At 41.5% G+C, this 20,684-nt stretch overlaps 2 protein-coding genes across 3 annotated transcripts in view; both read left to right on the top strand.

The window, feature by feature from the left end:
* Positions 1-3,775, top strand: part of LOC118432837 (laccase-1-like) — an 11,265-nt gene extending 7,490 nt beyond the window's left edge. Inside the window, exons 9-13 of the mRNA XM_035844457.1 lie at positions 802-932; positions 1,311-1,512; positions 2,086-2,221; positions 2,719-3,003; positions 3,570-3,775. Coding sequence (XP_035700350.1) covers positions 802-932; positions 1,311-1,512; positions 2,086-2,221; positions 2,719-3,003; positions 3,570-3,775 — 960 coding nt within the window. The remainder of the gene's footprint in view (positions 1-801; positions 933-1,310; positions 1,513-2,085; positions 2,222-2,718; positions 3,004-3,569) is intronic.
* Positions 3,776-13,746: 9,971 nt separating this feature from the next.
* On the top strand, positions 13,747-18,989 carry LOC118403432. Of its 2 annotated transcripts, none has more exons than XM_035802145.1 (4): positions 13,747-13,805; positions 15,462-15,515; positions 18,089-18,248; positions 18,508-18,989. In XM_035802145.1, the coding sequence occupies exons 1-4, from the start codon at positions 13,769-13,771 to the stop codon at positions 18,581-18,583; spliced, it is 327 nt and encodes a 108-aa protein (XP_035658038.1). In that variant the 5' UTR covers positions 13,747-13,768; the 3' UTR covers positions 18,584-18,989. The 2 variants fall into 2 exon arrangements, with proteins under 2 accessions (XP_035658038.1, XP_035658039.1); XM_035802146.1 differs by lacking the exon at positions 13,747-13,805 and adding an exon at positions 14,871-15,160.
* Positions 18,990-20,684: the final 1,695 nt, after the last annotated feature.

Here is a 20,684-nt window from a genome sequence, read left to right as displayed (position 1 = left end):
TGTCACTTGTTGGCTGTGATACCATGGATTGTCTCTTCAATTCTTCTTTAATATAGTACAACGTTTATGGTGTCTATTTTGAAAATCTTGCCGTCTTATTTTTCTTTATCCATTTTTGCCCTCTGGCGTTAAATTTGGAGTCTGCATAGGGTGCCATCCATAGATTTTACTTGATGTAGCCTAAGTCTGTAACTTGTGTTATTTGCATGACCTTTTGGTCGTATATGTTTTATTCTGTTGACGATCGCTACTGATTAAGCCCCCTTTACAAATCAAGAATTTAGCTCGGCCGAGTTGTCAGCGAGCTCTTAATTACGAGGAGGCATGACCCTGAGCCTACGAACAAATGGCAGAGTTTCTTCGTCGGCATCAGGGTCATACCTCCTCGTAATTTAGAGCTCGCCGACAACTCGGCCGAGCTAAATTCTTGATTTGTAAAGGGGGCTTTAGGGATAGGGTCGGGTTAGGTGTAGGATTAGATTAAGGGTTGAGGGGTAGGGTTAGGATTTAGGGGTAGGGGTAGGGTCGGGATTGGGGTTCAAGCTATAAGGTAAGAGATAGCATCCACAGTGCGACTCTGCTACCAAGATCCGCTCAGGCTTCGAATCCGCTTGAAAGTTATCACGCGCCATGAGTGTGACTCACTTCTTTTCCCTCAAGTATAATGGAACGCAAAAAAATACTTGTTGGACAGATAGCTGGAAGGAATGAATATTTGCATTTGGTATTTGGCTTGTCTCTCTAATTTCTTGCTGTTTCGTGGTTGAAATGTACAACAACAATTACATCACCCTGTTTCAGGACACGGCCCAAAGACACTCGATAAAAGCTATCCTGCACTACCGTGGCGCACTGATCAACCAGGACCCCAGCAGTACTAGGAGAGCCTGTACCGACTCCAATATGTGCACTGTGATCAACTGTCCATTTCAGTATGTTCACTTTTTCTTCTATTCATATATTTTGGTGTTTCCATATAGCTTTGTTTCAAAGTAGTTTCATACATGGCAAATGATGTAACGTTATCTACGTTATGTTTGGATTTGCCGTAAAACATAATTACAATAATATTTTAATAGTTTCGTTTCAAAATCATGTTTGATATGTGATTTTTTAAATGCATTTTTGCGTTCCTTTAAAATCGGAACTCTGAGTGTATATGCAAGGTTTAAAGTGCAAGCCAAGTTAATGTTGAACTGATATATATTCATAGGACCCAAATCATCGCCGCTTCCTGGCCTGTATTGTCTTGTTACAATACAATAGAAATAAAATGAATAGAAATAAAAATGTTTTCATCGAAACTACAGAAGTTCGGACTTTACCCGGTGCGTCAACGTTCACCAGCTTCGCTCTGCGCAGCCTCAGACTGTGCCGCAGTTCGACTCTGCCGAGCCAGAAAAGTGGGAGGAGCATTTCATCAACTTCCACTTCGCCGGGAACGAACTGGACGGAGCCCAGAGGTCGTCAGTGAACGGACACCGCTTTATTCCACCAAGTGCTCCTCCTGCAGTAAGTGTCTCAGTACGGTGATATTTGGGGATGCGATAAAATGGTAGCCATTTGTTATAAGATGCCTAGGATTGTTGAATACATGTAGCTCTATGAAAACTTGATGTATGTGTGTGTGTGTTTGTCTTTTCGCAGCAACATAACGTAAGAACCTCTGGATGAATTGAGATTAGATTTGTGGGTATGTGTTCAGAACCGAAAGGCAAGGTCGATTTTGGAACGGAGTGGATCCGGAACGTCCAGTTTTCTATCTTTTGTCATAGACACACATGCAGTGAAGCTCTTGTAGATTGTACTGTCGATATGTCGCCATCAGGTCATTTGAGTATTGTTAAGGAGAAGTGAACTTAACAGTATAATAATGCAAATCACCTAATATACTAGTACTGGTTCAGCCAGTTGACCATTCATCTTCTTACAAAGGTTTTTTTTTCTTCACAACACCTAATTAAGGTATTTATGAAGAAATCTAGTGAATATTCATTTTCGAGTTCATAATCGCGTTCGAAACAGGACATTACGAGCTGCGTCTTTATAAATATGTAATTTTTGTGTATTGTCTGCTGAATGCAGGTTGACCGAAAAGGCCTGGGTCTGACCCCATGCTTGGAGAGCGAGTGTGGCGGGGACAAATTTTGTGAATGTTCCTACAACATCAACATCGCAAAGGACAACGTGGTACAGTTGGTCCTCTACAATATGGGAGCAGGTAAGTAGAGATATAAAATTGTATCTCAACACTGCAGTACCTTGGCAGGTGGTGTTAGTTTCGTTTTATATTTTGAACTGACTGTGGGTACGGTGGAATTTAAGTACAACAATAGTAATGGCGTGATGTCCAAAACGACCATGCTTAAATTTCGTCGTGACGGCAGAAAGATATAGTGTATCAATCAACAAGCAGAAATATCATGGGCAAAAACAGTGTCAGACTGGTAACAGCCGACTGTATACAGATCTCGTCGGGGGGGGGGGGGGGATAAGAGAAGTAGAAGAAAAACTAGAAAACTAGAGCACAGGAAGAATAGGGCACTGAGAAGGATAAAAAGTTTGCTTATCAGATCATCCGGAGTGAAATGCATTGCAGATGTATCTTACGTTAGGATGTCAAATCTATCGTGTTCAGACGTTGCGCATCGCAAATCTACAAGTAGCTGAAAATATACTTATTGATTCTCTACGCCTTCATGTTCTTGGGACACGTAGGTGGAAGCATCAACGGTACAGCCCATCCTGTCCATATCCACGGCCACCACTTCTACGTGCTAGACATGGGCTTCCCGGAGTACGACAGCAACGGCGTCTACCAGAGCCAGAATACGGACATCAACTGCAGTGCTCTTGAGAACTGCAACGCCAGGAGTTGGATGAACGTGTCATGGGGCAACGGAAACAAACCAGGGTTGAACATGGAGAACCCGCCCTTGAAGGACACCGTGATCGTGCCCGTGGGAGGGTACGTGGTGCTGCGCTTTCTGGCTGACAATCCAGGTGAGCTGCATGGAAATTCAGATGACTGCTTTCTTTATAAACAATACTTTCTATCGCCGATGATGGTTAGACATCCGGGGAATGAGATACGCCAAAAAGTAGCAGCAGGATATGATTTCGGAAACGGTCAGACATTAAAATACTAGTAGCAGTACTGACATTGAGCAGATCTGTTGCAGAGCAGGTTTTATACTCTATGAATTGAGTGAGGCCAATTTCTAGATATTCCAATAGGAACCGAAATGCAAAAAAGGTTGCAAATTACGTTGATGCAAATGAGTCAATTAGCCCCTCTTGTTTGAGAACAGGAGCTGATGTTGTCTCTTGTGGTGGGAGCGCCAGTTCTCAAAGAAAGGAAAGTCCAATACGTAGGCCTCATGTTATCAAAGGCTAGGACAAAACATTGCTTCTCTCCATGCTCCAGTTGAAACCCGCAGCAGAGTTTGCGGTCTAGGATATCTGAGTATTTGAGATTGAAAGAGTGTCATTGGTTGTGTTGTAGTTGGTAGCCGTTAGTCCTTTCTATTATCAGACACAATCACGTCCTCTTCTATTTCTCCCCCCAGGTTGGTGGTTTGTGCACTGTCACATCGAGATCCACCAGGTGGAGGGGATGGCCATGATGATCAGGGAGGGGGATGAGGGACAGATGAACCCCCCACCCCCGGGGTTCACCACCTGTGGGGGCTTCGACTGGTCCTCCGATGAGTTCAAAAGAGCACAGAAAGGCTACGATGACAATGGCGACAACATGATTTGTTGTGAGTTGTGAGTTATGATTCTTTACGAATACACCGTTATTGATGATAAGTTTGATAACAAAACCAGATCCTCACTGTTACATATAGTCACATGATAAACGGGCCTGCCCAAATTTATACTTAAATTTCTCATGTCATGTGCGTTATATTCATGCTGATGTGGCAATGTGTAATACGTGTATAATCAACTTGATTAGTTAGACAGGGCCTGGGCAGAATTTTAAGACAGTAATGTGTTGCTTTTCAAAAGATATAAAATGTGTGCTTTTTTTCAACATCTCCGCAGTGAAGGTCTATTACTTCGTAGCTGTGGCAGCGGGGCCGACAGTATTATTCCTCATCGTTGGTGTTATTCTTTCTTGGCGTGGCACTATTGAATGGCACAAACGTTGTCGACGCAATGAAGATGAAGAACATCGGCCGCTGCGATCAAACTCGACCAACTAGAAACTATTCAACTACATCACGATAGCTATTTTTCAATATACCCAATGACCCGCCCTTCGGTGTATACGGTGCAATAATTCATGGCGTTTCCTATAACCACCGAATGAAGCGACCTAGCCCGCATAGCCGTATACACCGAAGGAAAGAGGATCATTAACGTTATTATCATATAGACATTGTCATATATCTAGACATGACGAGTCCGGAGAGCCCATTACATTACATACATAGTAACGTTAGCCCATAGACGAGATCCAGTTTGCTCGTCCGGCCCTTTTTCTTGCTGGCCGGGTGGATTCTTGCTCTCCCTACCTTTCGAAACTTCTTACGTATGTGGCTGGGCGATAAAATCTCACCAGCACTCCCTGCACCTTCCGTATACATCACTGTTTGCGATCTATCTCTATGTACTACAAACGCGTCCGAACTGCCACTATTTTGTTCATTCGCGGTATGTGGCTTTAGTTCCCAGAGTTGTAAAATCTTCCTCACAAATCATGTACAGTACTCTGAGAACGAGACCCATGCCCGTATTGTTGAACTAATGGGAACCTTGGGAAAAGCAGGTGGTTGTGGGCTCATAATCGCCTGGATTATGGGGGAAATAAAGCCTTCTGATTGGTCCACGGCGCCTGGCTATATGATAATAGTATATACTGTTTTTGATCTGATCTCTCCAATGTTAAAAAAGATCTGAATTATAAAGCTTAAAAGCACCAGATGATAGTGCTGTTAATGTTGATGAAAGCAGCTACATGTATACTAACAACATGACCATTGAAATGTTGTAATCCAGATCACGTCTCGGGAAAGCAAATAAATTGTACTATGAATTCCTAGAACGCGGAAGATATATCGTAACGTTACATGACTAAATTAAGCAGAATACATGTAATGATATTTTACAACAATGTACAGTGTTTCCAATTCATTTTCTATGAGCTCAACTTATGTGTCAAAACGCACACAATAAATAGTCTAACTTGGTGGGTATGCGTCTTATGTGCCATTCATTTTGGCGGGCTACGTCACCGTCACCTTGGCCATCCTATTCCTTCACTAAAGCTAGGGGGCACAACCCGCCGTACGTGCTTTTTGTCCGCACGTTTTTGGGGGATGTAGCGCGCCATTTTGAGTACATAGAAGACTCCATTCAATCAGTCGTAGCACAGTTACAATTCGTCAAATCAGGTCATCAAATATGTCCACGTAACGATGAAGGCTCAGAGAACCTTGTGTACCTCACAATATAAATTAGACTTTTACTAGATTGACGGGTTACCACCTCAAAGTTTGGCCTGACTCAGATTTTTCGGAAGCCGCCATGTTTCTAGCCGCCATGTTTCCGGCTGAAATACGCACCACATGGGGGTTTTGCGGTACCCGGTCACAAAGTAAAACGCATCTGTTTCCGGGATACACTGTCGGTAGAAGCGCATGAAACCATGCACATGAACCGACGGACTTAGGCGGTGAAAGAGACAACCTCCTTTACAACAAGAAGTTACAGGAACAGTTTAAGACTTCGGCGGGAGGACAGCTGTGTCAATTTAAAGCTATTCCGACAGTGTATTATTCAAATGAAACGATGTAGGGGTGTATCATTCAAATGATACAGGTTAAGATACAAGAATCCCAATTGGTGCAACATTCAAAGGACAAACTCCATGGGAAAGACTAAGCTATTCCGACAGTGTATCATTCAAATGAAACAGGTAATATATTGCGATCTAGGGGGTGTATCATTCAAATGATACAGGGTAAGATACAATGATCCCAACTAGTGCAACATTCAAAGGACAAAGGGAAAGACTAAGCTATTCCGACAGTGTATCATTCAAATGAAACAGGTAATATATTGCGATCTAGGGGTGTATCATTCAAATGATACAGGATAAGATACAATAATCCCGACTGGTGCAACATTCAAAGGGCAAAGGGAAAGACTAAGCTATTCCGACAGTGTATCATTCATATGATACAGGGCAATATACAGCGATCTAGGGGGTGTATCATTCAAATGATACAGGATAAGATACAATAATTCCAACTAGTGCAACATTCAAAGGACAAAGGGAAAGACTAAGCTATTCCGACAGTGTATCATTCAAATGATACAGGATAATATGCAGCGATCTAAAGGGTGTATCATTCAAATGATACAGCATAAGATACAAGAATCCCAACTAGTGCAACATTCAAAGGACAAAAGGAAAGACTAAGCTATTCCGACAGTGTATCATGTAGATTATACAGGGTAATATACAGCGATCTAGTGGGTATATCATTCAAATGTAGGTTTATATAGGTTAAGATACAAGAATCCTAATGGTGTAGCATTCAAAGAACAGAAGGAAAGACTAATCTATCCTGACAGGGTATCCTTCAATGACAAGGGGTAATATATATCTTTTATTGCAAATTCATGTCCATGGGGCTAATTGAAAGTGAACAAAATCAACTACATGGAGTGATTGAAAACGGGTAAATAATTCTAAATTCTAACATACAAAGATTAACTGATTGTATGTACATACAGAATGTCGAGTGCGATTCTAAAACCTACATATCGCTATTGCGGGGTTTGTCTTGAAAATGAAATGTCCCACATTTTCTATCATACATAGATTGATTCGATGATCTTAGCAGAAGGTGTGTCCTTTGTGTGTTTTTTTAGAAATGAATAGTTTGGTGTGATTTCGGACAGTGTGTTTCTTTCAGCATCGAATCGGGGACATTCACAGATGAAATGTGTTTCATTTTCGACTGCATTCGTTGTGCACTGCTTACAAACTCTTTCATGAGCAGGTAGCTTTTTATATCTTCCTTTCTCTATTTCTAATGAGTGCGAACTAATTCTTAACTTACATATTGTTGAGCGGAATTCAAAATTGCTTTGGTACAAGTAGTTTTCCATGTCGTATGCTGTTTTTAAGCTTTTGTAAAATCTAAGTTTTCCTTCGTCTACGGATAACTTGTGAAAGAAACTTTGAATGTAAATGTCATTTAGTCTTTACTCCTTAACAATGTACAGGAATAGCCGTTGTCTAAGTTTACATCAACTGGGTATATACCAAGCTCTGCTCTACATGCTGAGTTACTAGAACTTCTTTGTACTCCGAGAATATACAACGATCTAGAGGGTGTATCATTCAAATGACGCAGGGGAATATACATTGATCTAAAGGGTGCATCATTCAGATGATACAGGTTATCAAGATACAAGAATTCCAACTGGTGCAACATTCAAAGGGCAGAGGGAAAGACTAAGACTAAGTTGTCTCGTACACATTCCATTCTGCATCTTTGTTTTGTAATCTAAAAGTAATGACTATATATGATATAAACAAACTACAAAGTTGTCTTTTCGTCCACAAAACAATAAACGAGTTCTTGTGTACCAAAGCAATTCCATGGCCTTTTCCATCACTACAGCACTGGACATGTACAGTGGAACAACCTAAATCAGATCCAAGCTAAAAACGCCAAGTTCAGATGCCCGCAAAGTTGGAATAGTTTGAATCAAAATATCTGTTCTCCCCCTGCACGTCCTTTCATCCTTTAATTTGTGTTATGTTATCTTTTTTAAAAATTGTGCAAAAAAATAAATCAAATCAATTAAATCAAGATATCCCTACAGTATATCAATCAAATGATACAGAATAATATACAACGATCTAGAGGGTGTATCATTCAAATGATGCAGGTTAAGATACAAGAATCCTAGCATAATCCTAGCATAGGTGTAGCATTCAAAGGACATGGACCAGAACCGGACCTGAATTTTCTGCACCGGTACCCAGCCCTAATGTGTAGTGATATAGGTTGATGGATTTGTTAGTACTCAATGTAATCTGTATTTCTATTTTATGTTATCTGACCTCAATGAAAAGCGGCCTGCTGGCCGATTTGAGCTTCTCGTGAATGAATAAAGGTTCAAACAAAAAGACAGAAGGAAAGACGAACATATGCCGAATCATTCAAATGAGAAAGGGTAATATACAGCGATCTAAAGGGTATATCATTCAATTGATACAGGTTAAAATACAAGCATCCTAAAGTGTAACATTCAAAGGACAGAGGGAAAAACTAAGATATCCCAACAGTGCATAATTGAAATGTCACAGCAATCTAGTGGGTGAATCATTCAAATGATACAAGAATCCTGAAGGTGTAACATTCGTTCATATAAATTGACAGTTGTCCTCCCGTCGAAACTTTGTCATTGAAGGAGGTGACACGGATAAAACAGCGCCTTTCTACAACTGTGTCATATAAATTGAGACAGAATCCTTCCGTCGAAACTTTCTATTACTGAAGGAGGTAATACGGATAAATCAGCGCCTTTCTACAACTGTGTCTTATAAATTGACACAGAATCCTCCCGTCGAAACTTTCTGTTATTGAAGGAGGTAATACGGATAAAACAGCGCCTTTCTACAACTGTGTCTTATAGATTGACACAGAATCCTCCCGTCGAAACTTTCTGTTATTGAAGGAGGTAATACGGATAAAACAGCGCCTTTCTACAACTGTGTCAAATTGACACAGTTGTCCTCCCGTCGAAACTTTCCGTTATTAAAGGAGGTTAATATGGATGGAACAGCGCCTTTCTACAACTGTATCATATATAATAGTCTTTCCCGGGGAGTTTGTCCTTTGAATGTTGCACTAGTTGGGATTCTTGTATCTTATCCTGTATCATTTGAATGATACACCCTTTAAATCGCTGTACATTACCCTGTATCATTTGAATGATACACTGTCGGAATAGCTTAGTCTTTCCCTTTGTCCTTTGAATGTTGCACTAGTCGGGATTCTTGTATCTTAACCTATATAAACCTACATTTGAATGATATACCCCCTAGATCGCTGTATATTACCCTGTATAATCTACATGATACACTGTCGGAATAGCTTAGTCTTTCCTTTTGTCCTTTGAATGTTGCACCAGTCGGGATTCTTGTATCTTATCCTGTATCATTTGAATGATACACCCTTTTGATCGCTGTATATCACCCTGTATCATTTGAATGATACACTGTCGGAATAGCTTAGTCTTTCCCTTTGTCCTTTGAATGTTGCACCAGTCGGGATTCTTGTATCTTATCCTGTATCATTTGAATGATACACCCTTTTGATCGCTGTATATTACCCTGTATCATTTGAATGATACACTGTCGGAATAGCTTAGTCTTTCCCATGGAGTTTGTCCTTTGAATGTTTAACCAGTTGGGATTATTGTATCTTATCCTGTATCATTTGAATGATACACCCCTAGATCGCAATATATTACCTGTTTCATTTGAATGATACACTGTCGTAATAGCCTAGTCTTTCCCCTTTGTCCTTTGAATGTTGCACTAGTTGGGATCATTGTATCTTACCCTGTATCATTTGAATGATACACTCCCTAGATCGCTGTATATTGCCCTGTATCATTTGAATGATACACTGTCGGAATAGCTTAGTCTTTCTCATGGAGTTTGTCCTTTGAATGTTTAACCAGTTGGGATTATTGTATCTCAACCTGTATCATTTGAATGATACACCCCCTAGATCGCTGTATATTGACCTGTATCATTTGGATGATACACTGTCGGAATAGCTTAGTCTTTCCCATGGAATTTGTCCTTTGAATGTTGCACCAGTTGGGATTATTGTATCTTAACCTGTATTATTTGAATGATACACCCCCTAGATCGGTGTATATTGCCCTGTATCATTTGAATGATACACTGTCGGAATAGCTTAGTCTTTCCCATGGAGTTTGTCCTTTGAATGTTGCACCAGTTGGGATTATTGTATACCTGTATCATTTGAATGATACACCCCCTAGATCGCAGTATATTACCTATTTCATTTGAATGATACACTGCCGGAATAGCTTAGTCTTTCCCATGGAATTTGTCCTTTGAATGTTGCACCAGTTGGGATTCTTGTATCTTAACCTATATCATTTGAATGATACACCCCATAGATCGCTGTATGTATATTGTGTATTACCCTGTATCATTTGAATGATACACTGTCGTCGGAATAGCTTTAAGGCTATTCCAGAATTCTGCTTCAAGTACAGTTAATATACATATATATATATATATATATATATATATATATATATATATGGCAATATGACAGATAATATTTGGAGGTAAAAGTTTCATTCGGTCACTTGTAGTGCAAAGTCTCGGGTCAGTTGGGATGAACCAATAAGGTTTAATAAGATAACTGGTAAAACCTCCTAGATCTGGTCTGTTTAATCAAGCTGTCTAAAGTGTATTGACTGAGATACATACGATTCTCCAAACTGAGGGTACTCAATCGGTAATCACTGGTAGAGTATTGCGTGTTTTGTTTTGGGTAGTTGGTTTGATCCGGAAGTATCACATCGGTCACCTGGAAACCCCCATGCAGACCGTAAAACACGAGACACCCTCGCCAAAATGAGTACATAGAAGGTCAACTTTGACGGAACGAATCTCGTCTTCAACTACTTTTTGAAATCTCAACTGACCTACACACGGTTGCCTGACTCTTTTAGATCACGGGGACACATATAATAGCTCGATTTGACGTATCGTGACTATGCTACGACTTATTGAATGGAGTCTTCAATGTACTCAAAATGGCGCGCCACAGGGAGGTCACGTCCGCCACGTTTTTCCGAAAACGTAGGGAAGGACTGACAAGAGCAGGGAGGGAGTACGTCTCAGCACGTCTCTCGCGCGGTTGCGCAAGCTAAGGTGTAAGTATGTGGTCTGCACGCCACGCCTGGCCGTGAGCCGGTTGCGTGCATCGTTCGTTGCGCAAGTGGTAAGTGAGTTGTACGTGCTTACAACGTACAATCTCTGTGCGATTGCCCACGTTTTGGCACTTGGACACCACGCAGTTGCAAGTACGGCTGGTTGTGCCCCTAGCTTAAGTGAACCTGTTGCCAAAATGGGCGTCAGATTTACATTACCTTGAACGAATGTCATGGCCTATGTTTTGATTAGGATTGCGGGCTGTCACATAGCGACATCTATCGTATCTAGTTGGTACTACAGTCTGCAATCTTTACTCAGTTACACCTGTGGACCTCGCATCTTTTCGTGCTACATTCGCTTTACTAATCTATAGACTTGAATGAATGAATTAATTAATTAAATTGTTTTTTATTTCGCATCGAGCGACAAACAGTAACATACAATGGCAGCCTCTATTTCTTCGGCTGAATTGCAGTATGCTTTACACATGTTACAATCAAAATGAAAAGCAATGGAAGTGCACAATCCCAAACATTATAAAACATAACAATAATCACTTTTAAAATAACTGTGTATACATCCAAAGCTTATTTATACCTCTAGCACTTTGAACTGTTTATCAAGTCGACAAGGTAGAGTAGTGTAGTCTTCCTATACCTATCTGTTCTACAGTGGAATTGTGTTATCTGGTGTAGGCTCACACGGTTTGGCGGTAGCCAGTTTGAGAAAGACTTAACACAGAACATTTGGAAACTTGATTCAGGTCCATCATATCTCCGTGCCCTGAACACTTAATCACTTACATTGCATCATATGTCGTAGGAACATAGCAAGGAGTCTATCATGTGCTCTTTTCAGACGAGTCTATACATGTTTCTCGACGTCTCGAGCCATCCAATTCTCTAGTGCGTGCTTTTATGCGGAAGAGTCTTGGCGATTGGTGCAAAATACAGTTATAATTGCTCAAAATGTGGTAAAAGCATTTAAATAGACTTGGTATGATGGTTTACAGTAAAAAGGACAGTCGGAATTCTTAAGAAATGGGACTTGGTAACTGCAGTACCCACTTTTGTGTCATTTGGCCTACAAATCAAGGTGCTTTCAGGCAGAAATGCAGACAATGGCTCTCTTTGTTACTCGTTGCCATGCTAAAAAGTTGCCTAGCAACAGTTGCCATGTAAAAGCAGGTTTCTATTGGCTCCACCCCTAGATTCGTTTCTATTGTTGCACAGAACACAAGTTTCATGCTTTTACAGAAGTGTGTTTAATGAGTGTGAGTCTGGCCGTCAGGGCCTTCCAAGACGACATGCGTCACCAACATGCTTTGTTCTTTAATTTATACTTGGCCTATGCGACATATTCCTCTACCAATCACCACAGTTTTGGCATAGCAACACCGGGCGTAACACACCGGTGTGTTGGAAAGAAATATACCTGTGTGTTGGACAGAAATGTGTATTGGACAGAAGTGGTGTCGTTACAGAAGTATGTATAATACATGGATGAGTCAACATGCTTTGTTCTTTAATTATAATACTTGGCCTTTGCGACATATCCCTCTGCCATCACCACAGTTTCGGCATAGCGACACGGCCTACAGAACGCTTAGAGATGATCTAGGTCAGAGGGGCGAAGCACTTCCAACGCGGACTCATACACTGAACTTAGGCTCGGATTCCCGAATCAATTTCTTCCCAAAAACACAACATTTCTTACGCTTTCCAGTCATGTTAGTATTAAATACCGTTTCGTAGAAGATTATGAGAAATATGAACTCAAACCCGGACCGTCGAAGCCCTTTCTTTACTGTTTTTGCTACGCACTACCCTATGTCGCGGAAGAATTCGTGTGTTCACCGCGAGCACATAGTACGGGCGCATTTCTCATTCTTGGCCTTTTCAAAAGACATAATCTTTTTGTTGTCACATAGGAAAATGGGTCGCATAGCCTACGGCAAAGTATTAGATAACAAAGCATTTTGATACCCGCTATTTGATTGATTCCGATATTTTGCATACGCCTGTAACTACAACAATTCTGTCCAACAGAAAGACGCGCGTTTATGTCGGCAAACCATAACGCCAGATACTGCGACTTTTCTCCTGGTGTTGGGAACATATCACCCAGGCGCAACCATCATTAACTGGTATGTGCATGTTCTCGTTACAGTTTTTGATATACAAGTAAGTTGACTACCGCATTTTCTCGAAAAGTAACGTTTTGTCGGGTGTTCTATTTGCTTGGTTCTCTAATCCAGATAATACGTTAAGTGAAATTTAGCGGACATCAAGTCATGTTGTTTCTCTCAGACCCCACACCTACAGATTTTTCTGTCCATGTGACGAAAGTTATCCTTTTACTTAGCAAACAAAGAAATGAATTTGACTACATTTCCTTTCGATATTATCCTTGCTATGGCTGAGAATGTAGCAGCTTTTTTAAACTCTTTTTGGCAGAACCAAAAGCAAAATTTAAGGGACTTGGTCTACTATGTACAACGAAATAAAGATACAAAATACGCCAAATAGCAGTTGCTCAAGCAACTGGACATGTTTTTGGAAACATCTTTCGTCAGTGACATTAAACAGATCTTGTTTGAGAGCAGGTTTTAAACCCTAAGTAGGGATTGAAATGCAAAGGGCTGAGGACTGTTTCCAAAATCATATCCAGTTGCTTGAGTAACTACTTTTGGGCGTATTTCATCGATGTCTAACCTTCATCGATTTAACATAATGTGCCCACAAAAGTACCTTTTTTTTCCATGACACCCCAGAATCGTAACGCGATGAGACAACTTCTTCTGACCGCATGTCTGCTGGGTGCCCTGACGGTGGCATCGGCACAGGTAGGATAATCTCCAAGGAGATCCTCCGGCAGCATAAAATAGTATCAAAAGCTGGCAGAGGAGTGAAGCCGGCTTAGGAGTGTGTTTTGCTACCAGGGATCTGCCTCCACTGAAACAGGGAGGAGCATTTCTATTCAACAATAGTAAATGGCAAATGGACACCTCTTGGCTGACTACTCTCCTTGGCCAGTTTGGTACTATCTTATGCCATTGTAGGATCTGCTTGGAGATTACAGGTAAGGCACCTCAAAAGCTGCTAGTTGTATGTTGGTTAATCCAGAAGTAGTTCATCCGGTAGCATACGGTAGTATCAAAAGCTGGCAGAGGAGTGAAGCCGGCCTAGGAGTGTGTTTGCACCGAGAGTGCCCGTCTGACTCCCTTTGGCCGGCTATACTCCTTTGCCAGCTTTGATACTATCTTATGGCACCGAAGGATCTGCTTGGAGATTATACGTTGACGGCGTCGCTGTGGCCGAGAGATTTGACAAAGCGCTCATCAACGAATTGTATCGATAAAAAATGAATCTTTTCACGTTTTGTGTGTTTGTGTGTTTTCATACTTTTGTGTTTTGGGATACCATTATCATAAAGTAAAGGGTAACACAAATTCAATCTAGAACGCAGCGACACCACCAAAATAATAGTAATGGCAGCTCTTTGAATTTTTGGTATCCCCTCTCACAGTAATGTAATGGACAGTCAAGTTCTTTTTCGATTCAGTCAGTATTGATAATGTTACGATTACCATGACTACAGTTTATCTAATCTCTGTTGAAATTTTTAAACTGTACATAATCATGCATCAATGTCCACGGATTATGAAGTAAACATATACATACTAGTAATTGTATAGTTGACAAAGAAGATTTAAAAAAATAGATAGCAATGCTAAAAGGGAATGTCATATATTCTAAATCTATTTCTACTCGAACTATTTGAATGGTATGCGATAGGAGATTAAATGTTCATCATTTTCAAAGATAAACTGGTTGGAAGACTTCATTGATAAGCAAGACGATTCCTTTAATGGTCGGCAAGGTGTGAAAAACTTGGGAAAAATTCAATCTTCAGGAATGCGAACTACCATTGAAGTCTACATATTTAGATCACATGTCATGAATTCTACGTTCTGAAGTGATTGGACATTATTCATCCTGAAGAAGGCCACAGTGGTCGTTGAAAATTTGATCCATGTACACGCATGGAACAAGATTGATGTCACCGTTCGCAACATAGGAGCTGTGTCGTCACACCAGTCCGACTTATTGTCTTTCAAACAGCTTCTTGTGAAATCTACTGTTGATAGATTCAGACGCCACTTTGCATCCGATAACCTCTGTACCTGGTCTACTGCATGTAAGTGCGCCTCCTGCCAGGATTTAAGGGCTCGGTAGTCTGATCGGTTGATTATGTCGTTTTTTTTTATTAATCTTAGTCTGCTGTATCTATTGTATTTTTATGTCGAGGCGATGGCCAGCAAAGGTGTCACCACCTGTTCCCCCGCCCCTTCCACTTGTGTGGTGAATTTTAGTAAACAAATAAACAACAATAAACGTTTGCGTTGGAAGAAATTTAAGCATTGTACTATGATTGCTACCAACACAGATGAGCTTCCATGATCATTTCTTCACTGAGTGCCCGCTCTCTGCCCGTGCAGGTACCCGCTTTGCTATGGTGGTGGCCCCGGATGACAGTCCCGCACCCTTTGCAGGTACGTTTACTGATTACTATTCCTCGGTGACGTAGTGGATCGTCAGTCTGGATGTCAATAAAGGGGGGGGGGGGGGGGGTTCTGTTCATTGTCCTGGTAGAAAACCGGTTTTTCTTCTTGCACCGGACCGATTAGAAAATGAAGACCGTGATTATATCGGCAGGTCTCCACATGTTTTGGGGCTTACTGGTCCAAGAAAATGACGAGAACGAAGTAGAACAAGTGACCGTAGGTAACATAGTCTGTGACGTCGGTCTGGTATATGTTGCTTGTTTTGTCTTCTTTGGTGTGTGACGTTGTGCTTATATCCTATAATGATTTTTTTCACGGTGTTAACTATATCGTTTTATCTAAAGTTGCTTAATATGTCTGTGTCATGTGAATCTTAATGTTAAAGACCTAAACAGGTATGGATTGTGAGATAACATGTGGTCAAAGTCTAAAGTTATGATGACGAAAAGTAAACGAATGGTCTAATACACAGGCACATTCACAGAAGACACACCTACAAGTGCTACAAGACCGACAGGCAGACTGACAAACGCACTAAGTCCTAACATGTTTCTGTTATGGACGTAATAAGTATGAAGCACGGAAGGAGGACCTTGATGTAATTTTATAATTTCTAATATGGCTTACACTCTTCATCGTGTAGTGCGTTCACCCAGCTTTGTCTATTTAGGCTAGTCTTGGCAAACTTGGATTTCTGAAATTATGACAACCATAACAAGAGGCTGAAAGTACAAGTATATATGAAGACAGCATTATCATAATAAAAGTACCAACCATGTTCCTTAAAAACGTAAATGGCCATTGGCCCGCAGCTACATAAAATTAGGTGATACTGTCATATTCAAAGTAGATCGAAGTTGTCAAACATATCATGACCAGCTGGTCGCAGCCGTTGACAACATGAACAGCTGGTCACAGCTGGTCACAGCTGGTCACAGATGTTCACATATTTCGAGCAAGGTGAACAACTGTCAACTTGTGTGTATGGTAAAATCATAATCCAAAATATTTCGAGAAAGGTGAACAACTGTCAAAGCGGCCCTGGACCAAAACACCGTACGCGCAAGACAAACAAACTGTAGGGGTGATATTTTTATACATCCATAATAAAACCAACTGCCGCGAAAAAAAACAACGTGCATCATCGTCAACCTCAGTGCAGAGGACTTGCCAAACAACGTACTTATGCGACAACGGGAACATACAGTTACAGATGCGAACGCGAATAACTTTGACGATCAGATAAAACCACGCATCTGCTTGCAATATCTAATTCTGGCAAGGCTCACACAAAGCGGCCCTGGACCAAAACACCGTAAGACGAACAAATTGTAGGGGTGATATTTTTATACATCCATAATAAAACCAGCAGCCGCGAAAAAAAAACAACGTGCATCATCGTCAACCTCAGTGCAGAGGACTTGCCAAACAACGTACGTGTGCGGCAACGGGAACATACAGTTACAGGTGCGAACGCGAATTAACTTTGACGATCAGATAAAAACACGTATCTGCTTGACAATATCAATTACCTCATGACCCATATACAGGGGATCTGGACCAATACATCGGAAGACGAACATTTTGTAGGGGTGTTATTTTTATAACATCCATAATAAAACCACCTGCCGCCAAAAAACCCCACGTGCATCATCGTCAACCTCAGTACAGAGGACCTGCCAAACAACGTAAGTATGCAACAACGGGAACATGCAAATACAGATGCGAACGCGAATAACTTTGACGATCAGATAAAACCACGCATCTGCTTGAAAATATCCGATTACATCATGACCCACATGCAGAGGATCTGGGCCAAAACACCATAAGACGAACAAATTGTAGGGGTGCTATTTTTATAACATCCATAATAAAACCACCTACCGCAAAAAAAAATCACGTGCATCATCGTCAACCTCAGTACAGAGGACCTGCCAAACCATATAGAATTCAGACAATGGGAACATATAGATACAGCTACGAACGCGCGAAAACCTGACAAAACTAAAAGTCTGTCGACCAGAGGTTCTGGTCACAGACTAATAAAGTGTCATTTCTACCGAGTTTCTACATTCAAATGAGAGGCAGTTGGCGTTGTTAACAGTTTGCATGAAGATGGAATTTCAAAGGAGTTGAGAGTTATTTTCCGATAGTTATTAATTTTAAGAAAAAAAACATGCATGTTGCGTCACATCGTTGCCTCGTGTACATAAAAAAACATTCAGTATTGAATAGTTTGAATAGTATATAGTCCCTGTGCCAACTTTGAGAACTTCATTCTGTTCAGCTGTCAGAGTAATGCTCCAAGTTCCGCATATCATTCAGCAGTGTATATTTGCGTCTACGATATCTACAATTTTATTCTCAGCTCCTAAGTGTGACTGACCGATGTACAGAAGTCTGGGGCTGACCAACTTTGTGTCTGTGTGTGCATGTGTTGTGCGTTTGTGTCTCTGTGTGCATTTGTGTGTCTGTGTGTACGTTTGTACCAACTTGAAGGTGACCATTAAACCAAGGAGCTTTTATCCTTGATTAACCGAAATATTTCGTTGACTTTGCAGGCTGCCCCTCCTCATACACCCGTCGCGAGAACAAGTGCTTCACGCTCTACACACGCCCCCTTGCGAAATCTAGCTGCGCCGCAGACGGGGCGGAACTCTTCAACATCCGCAGCCGAGAAGACAACGGATGGTTGGTCCAAAGGATCAGGCGCCACATGAGGTACATAGAAGTGGAAGTCCGTCCTCTTATGACCTCCATGAAATGTGCATGGAAGTCATATTTTCAGTAGCGTTTGTGTGTGTGTGTGTGTGTGTGTGTGTGTGTGTGTTTGTGTGTGTGTCTGTGAACAAGTTAACGGCTCGATGGATTTTTTTCATACTTTGAACCAAGGCGTAAGAAAAGTTGAGCTTTAATAGTATGTTCCATAACAAACTGAAGTCATATACGTATCTAAAAACCGTAAATCTTTTATTCACAGAGACGATGTGTCCTCTGCCTGTGCCGCTGTAACAATGAAGACCGACAACTATTACGACATACGACTAGATGGGTAGTGGCCCTTCCGAATGGGACAATGTACGCTCGATCACACCTAACATTAGTATTGAGAGGTTGTTAAGGGAACGTCTTCTGGATGATAGAACACCCCATGTTTCCGTTCGTGAAATGTTATAGATATTGTTATTCTTACTTTTGTATGGCCTGTATTTTTCTTTTGTGAAAGCGAAAGAAAAAAAGCAAACACTTTGGGGGGTCTTTCGATTCTCCCATCCCCGAAAAGACAGATCTTTGGCATTTTGACACGTTGGCCCCTTTTCCGATGCGGCCAGGAGCGGTATTGCAGATAAGGCTATAACTCTTGAGGTGCATGGTGCTTGACTACATTTGGGGACGAATTTACCCAAGATTTGAATATAAGCTACCTGTTGAGCTGATGTTGAAAAGGGCTACCGTATTATACATTATACTGCAATCTGAATATGGCTGTGTCTCGTCATTTTTCTTGTCATTAAGTTACATTAACATAGTGAATGTTTACCTAATGAATCTCTCCCTGTCCCTGAACAACATTCTCCCATCCATCCCTGGTGCTTAAAACATTCACAGCCATCGCTGTCCCTGTCCCTGAACAGCATCACACATCCATCCCTGTCTCTGGTGCTGAACAACATCCACACATCCATCCCTGTCCTTGGTGCTGAACAACATCAACATATCCACCCCTGTCCCTGAACAACATTCATACATCCATCCCTGTCCCTGAGCACCATTCACACATCCATCCCTGTCTCTGGTGCTTTACAACATTCACATATCTATCCCTGTCCCTGAGCACCATTCTCACATCCATCCCTGTCCCTGAACAACATTCACACATCCATCGCTGTCCCTGAACAACATTCACACATCCATCGCTGTCCCTGAACAACATCACACATCAATCCCTGAACAACATCACACATCCATCCATGTCGCTGGTGCTGAACAACGTTCACACACCCATCCCTGTCCCTGAACAACATTCACACATCCATCCCTGTCCCTGAACAACATTTACACATCCACCCCTGTCCCTGAACAACATTCATACATCCATCCCTGTCCCTGAGGTGCTTTACAACATTCACATATCTATCCCTGTCCCTGAGCACCATTCACACATCCATCGCTGTCCCTGAACAACATTCACACATCCATCCCTGTCCCTGAACAACATCACACATCCATCCATGTCGCTGGTGCTGAACAGCATTCACACATCCATCCCTGTCCCTGGTGCTGAACAACATCACACATCCATCCCTGTCCCTGGTGCTGAACAACATTCACACTTCCATCCCTGTCCCTGGTGCTGAACAGCATTCACACATCCATCCCTGTCCATGGTGCTGAACAACATTCACACATCCATCCCTGTCCCTGGTGCAGAACAAAATTCACACATCCATCCCTGTCCCTGCTGCAGAACAACATTCACACATCCATCCCTGTCCCTGGTGCTGAACAGCATTCACACATCCATCCCTGTCCCTGAACATTCACACATCCATCCCTGTCCCTGGTACTTAACAACATTCACACAACGATCCCAGTACACATACATACAAGGACTCACATACAAGCATAGGTATACACCAGCAGTCACAAAGCATGCACATATATTTACGCACGCACAAGCATGGATGCACACATATATACATCCACACATGCACAAGCGGTCACAAAGCATGCACACAGACATGCTCGCACAAGCATGGACGCACAAAAGCAGTTACAAAGCATGCACACATACATACATACGCGCACTCATATACAAACATAGACATACACACAAAGCATGTAAACAAGCATGCATACATACACACACTCATACATACATGTACAAGCTTGCAATCACACACAAAGCATGTGCACATACATACACACACTCACATACAAGCATGCACTCACATACAAGCATGCACGCACAAACCAAGCATGCATACATACACGCACGCACTCATACATGTACAAGCAGTCACAAAGCATGGATACATACATACAAGCACACATGCATATACATACAAGCATGCATACAAAAAGTAAATTGAATGGAATATCTAACACATGCCCGAAAACTGGTATTTAAGCAGCGCTTAAACCTAACGTAAAGGA

Source organism: Branchiostoma floridae, chromosome 16 (assembly GCF_000003815.2).
Source record: "Branchiostoma floridae strain S238N-H82 chromosome 16, Bfl_VNyyK, whole genome shotgun sequence".
Taxonomy (NCBI): domain Eukaryota; kingdom Metazoa; phylum Chordata; class Leptocardii; order Amphioxiformes; family Branchiostomatidae; genus Branchiostoma; species Branchiostoma floridae.
This window is presented reverse-complemented; position numbering and strand designations above follow the sequence as displayed.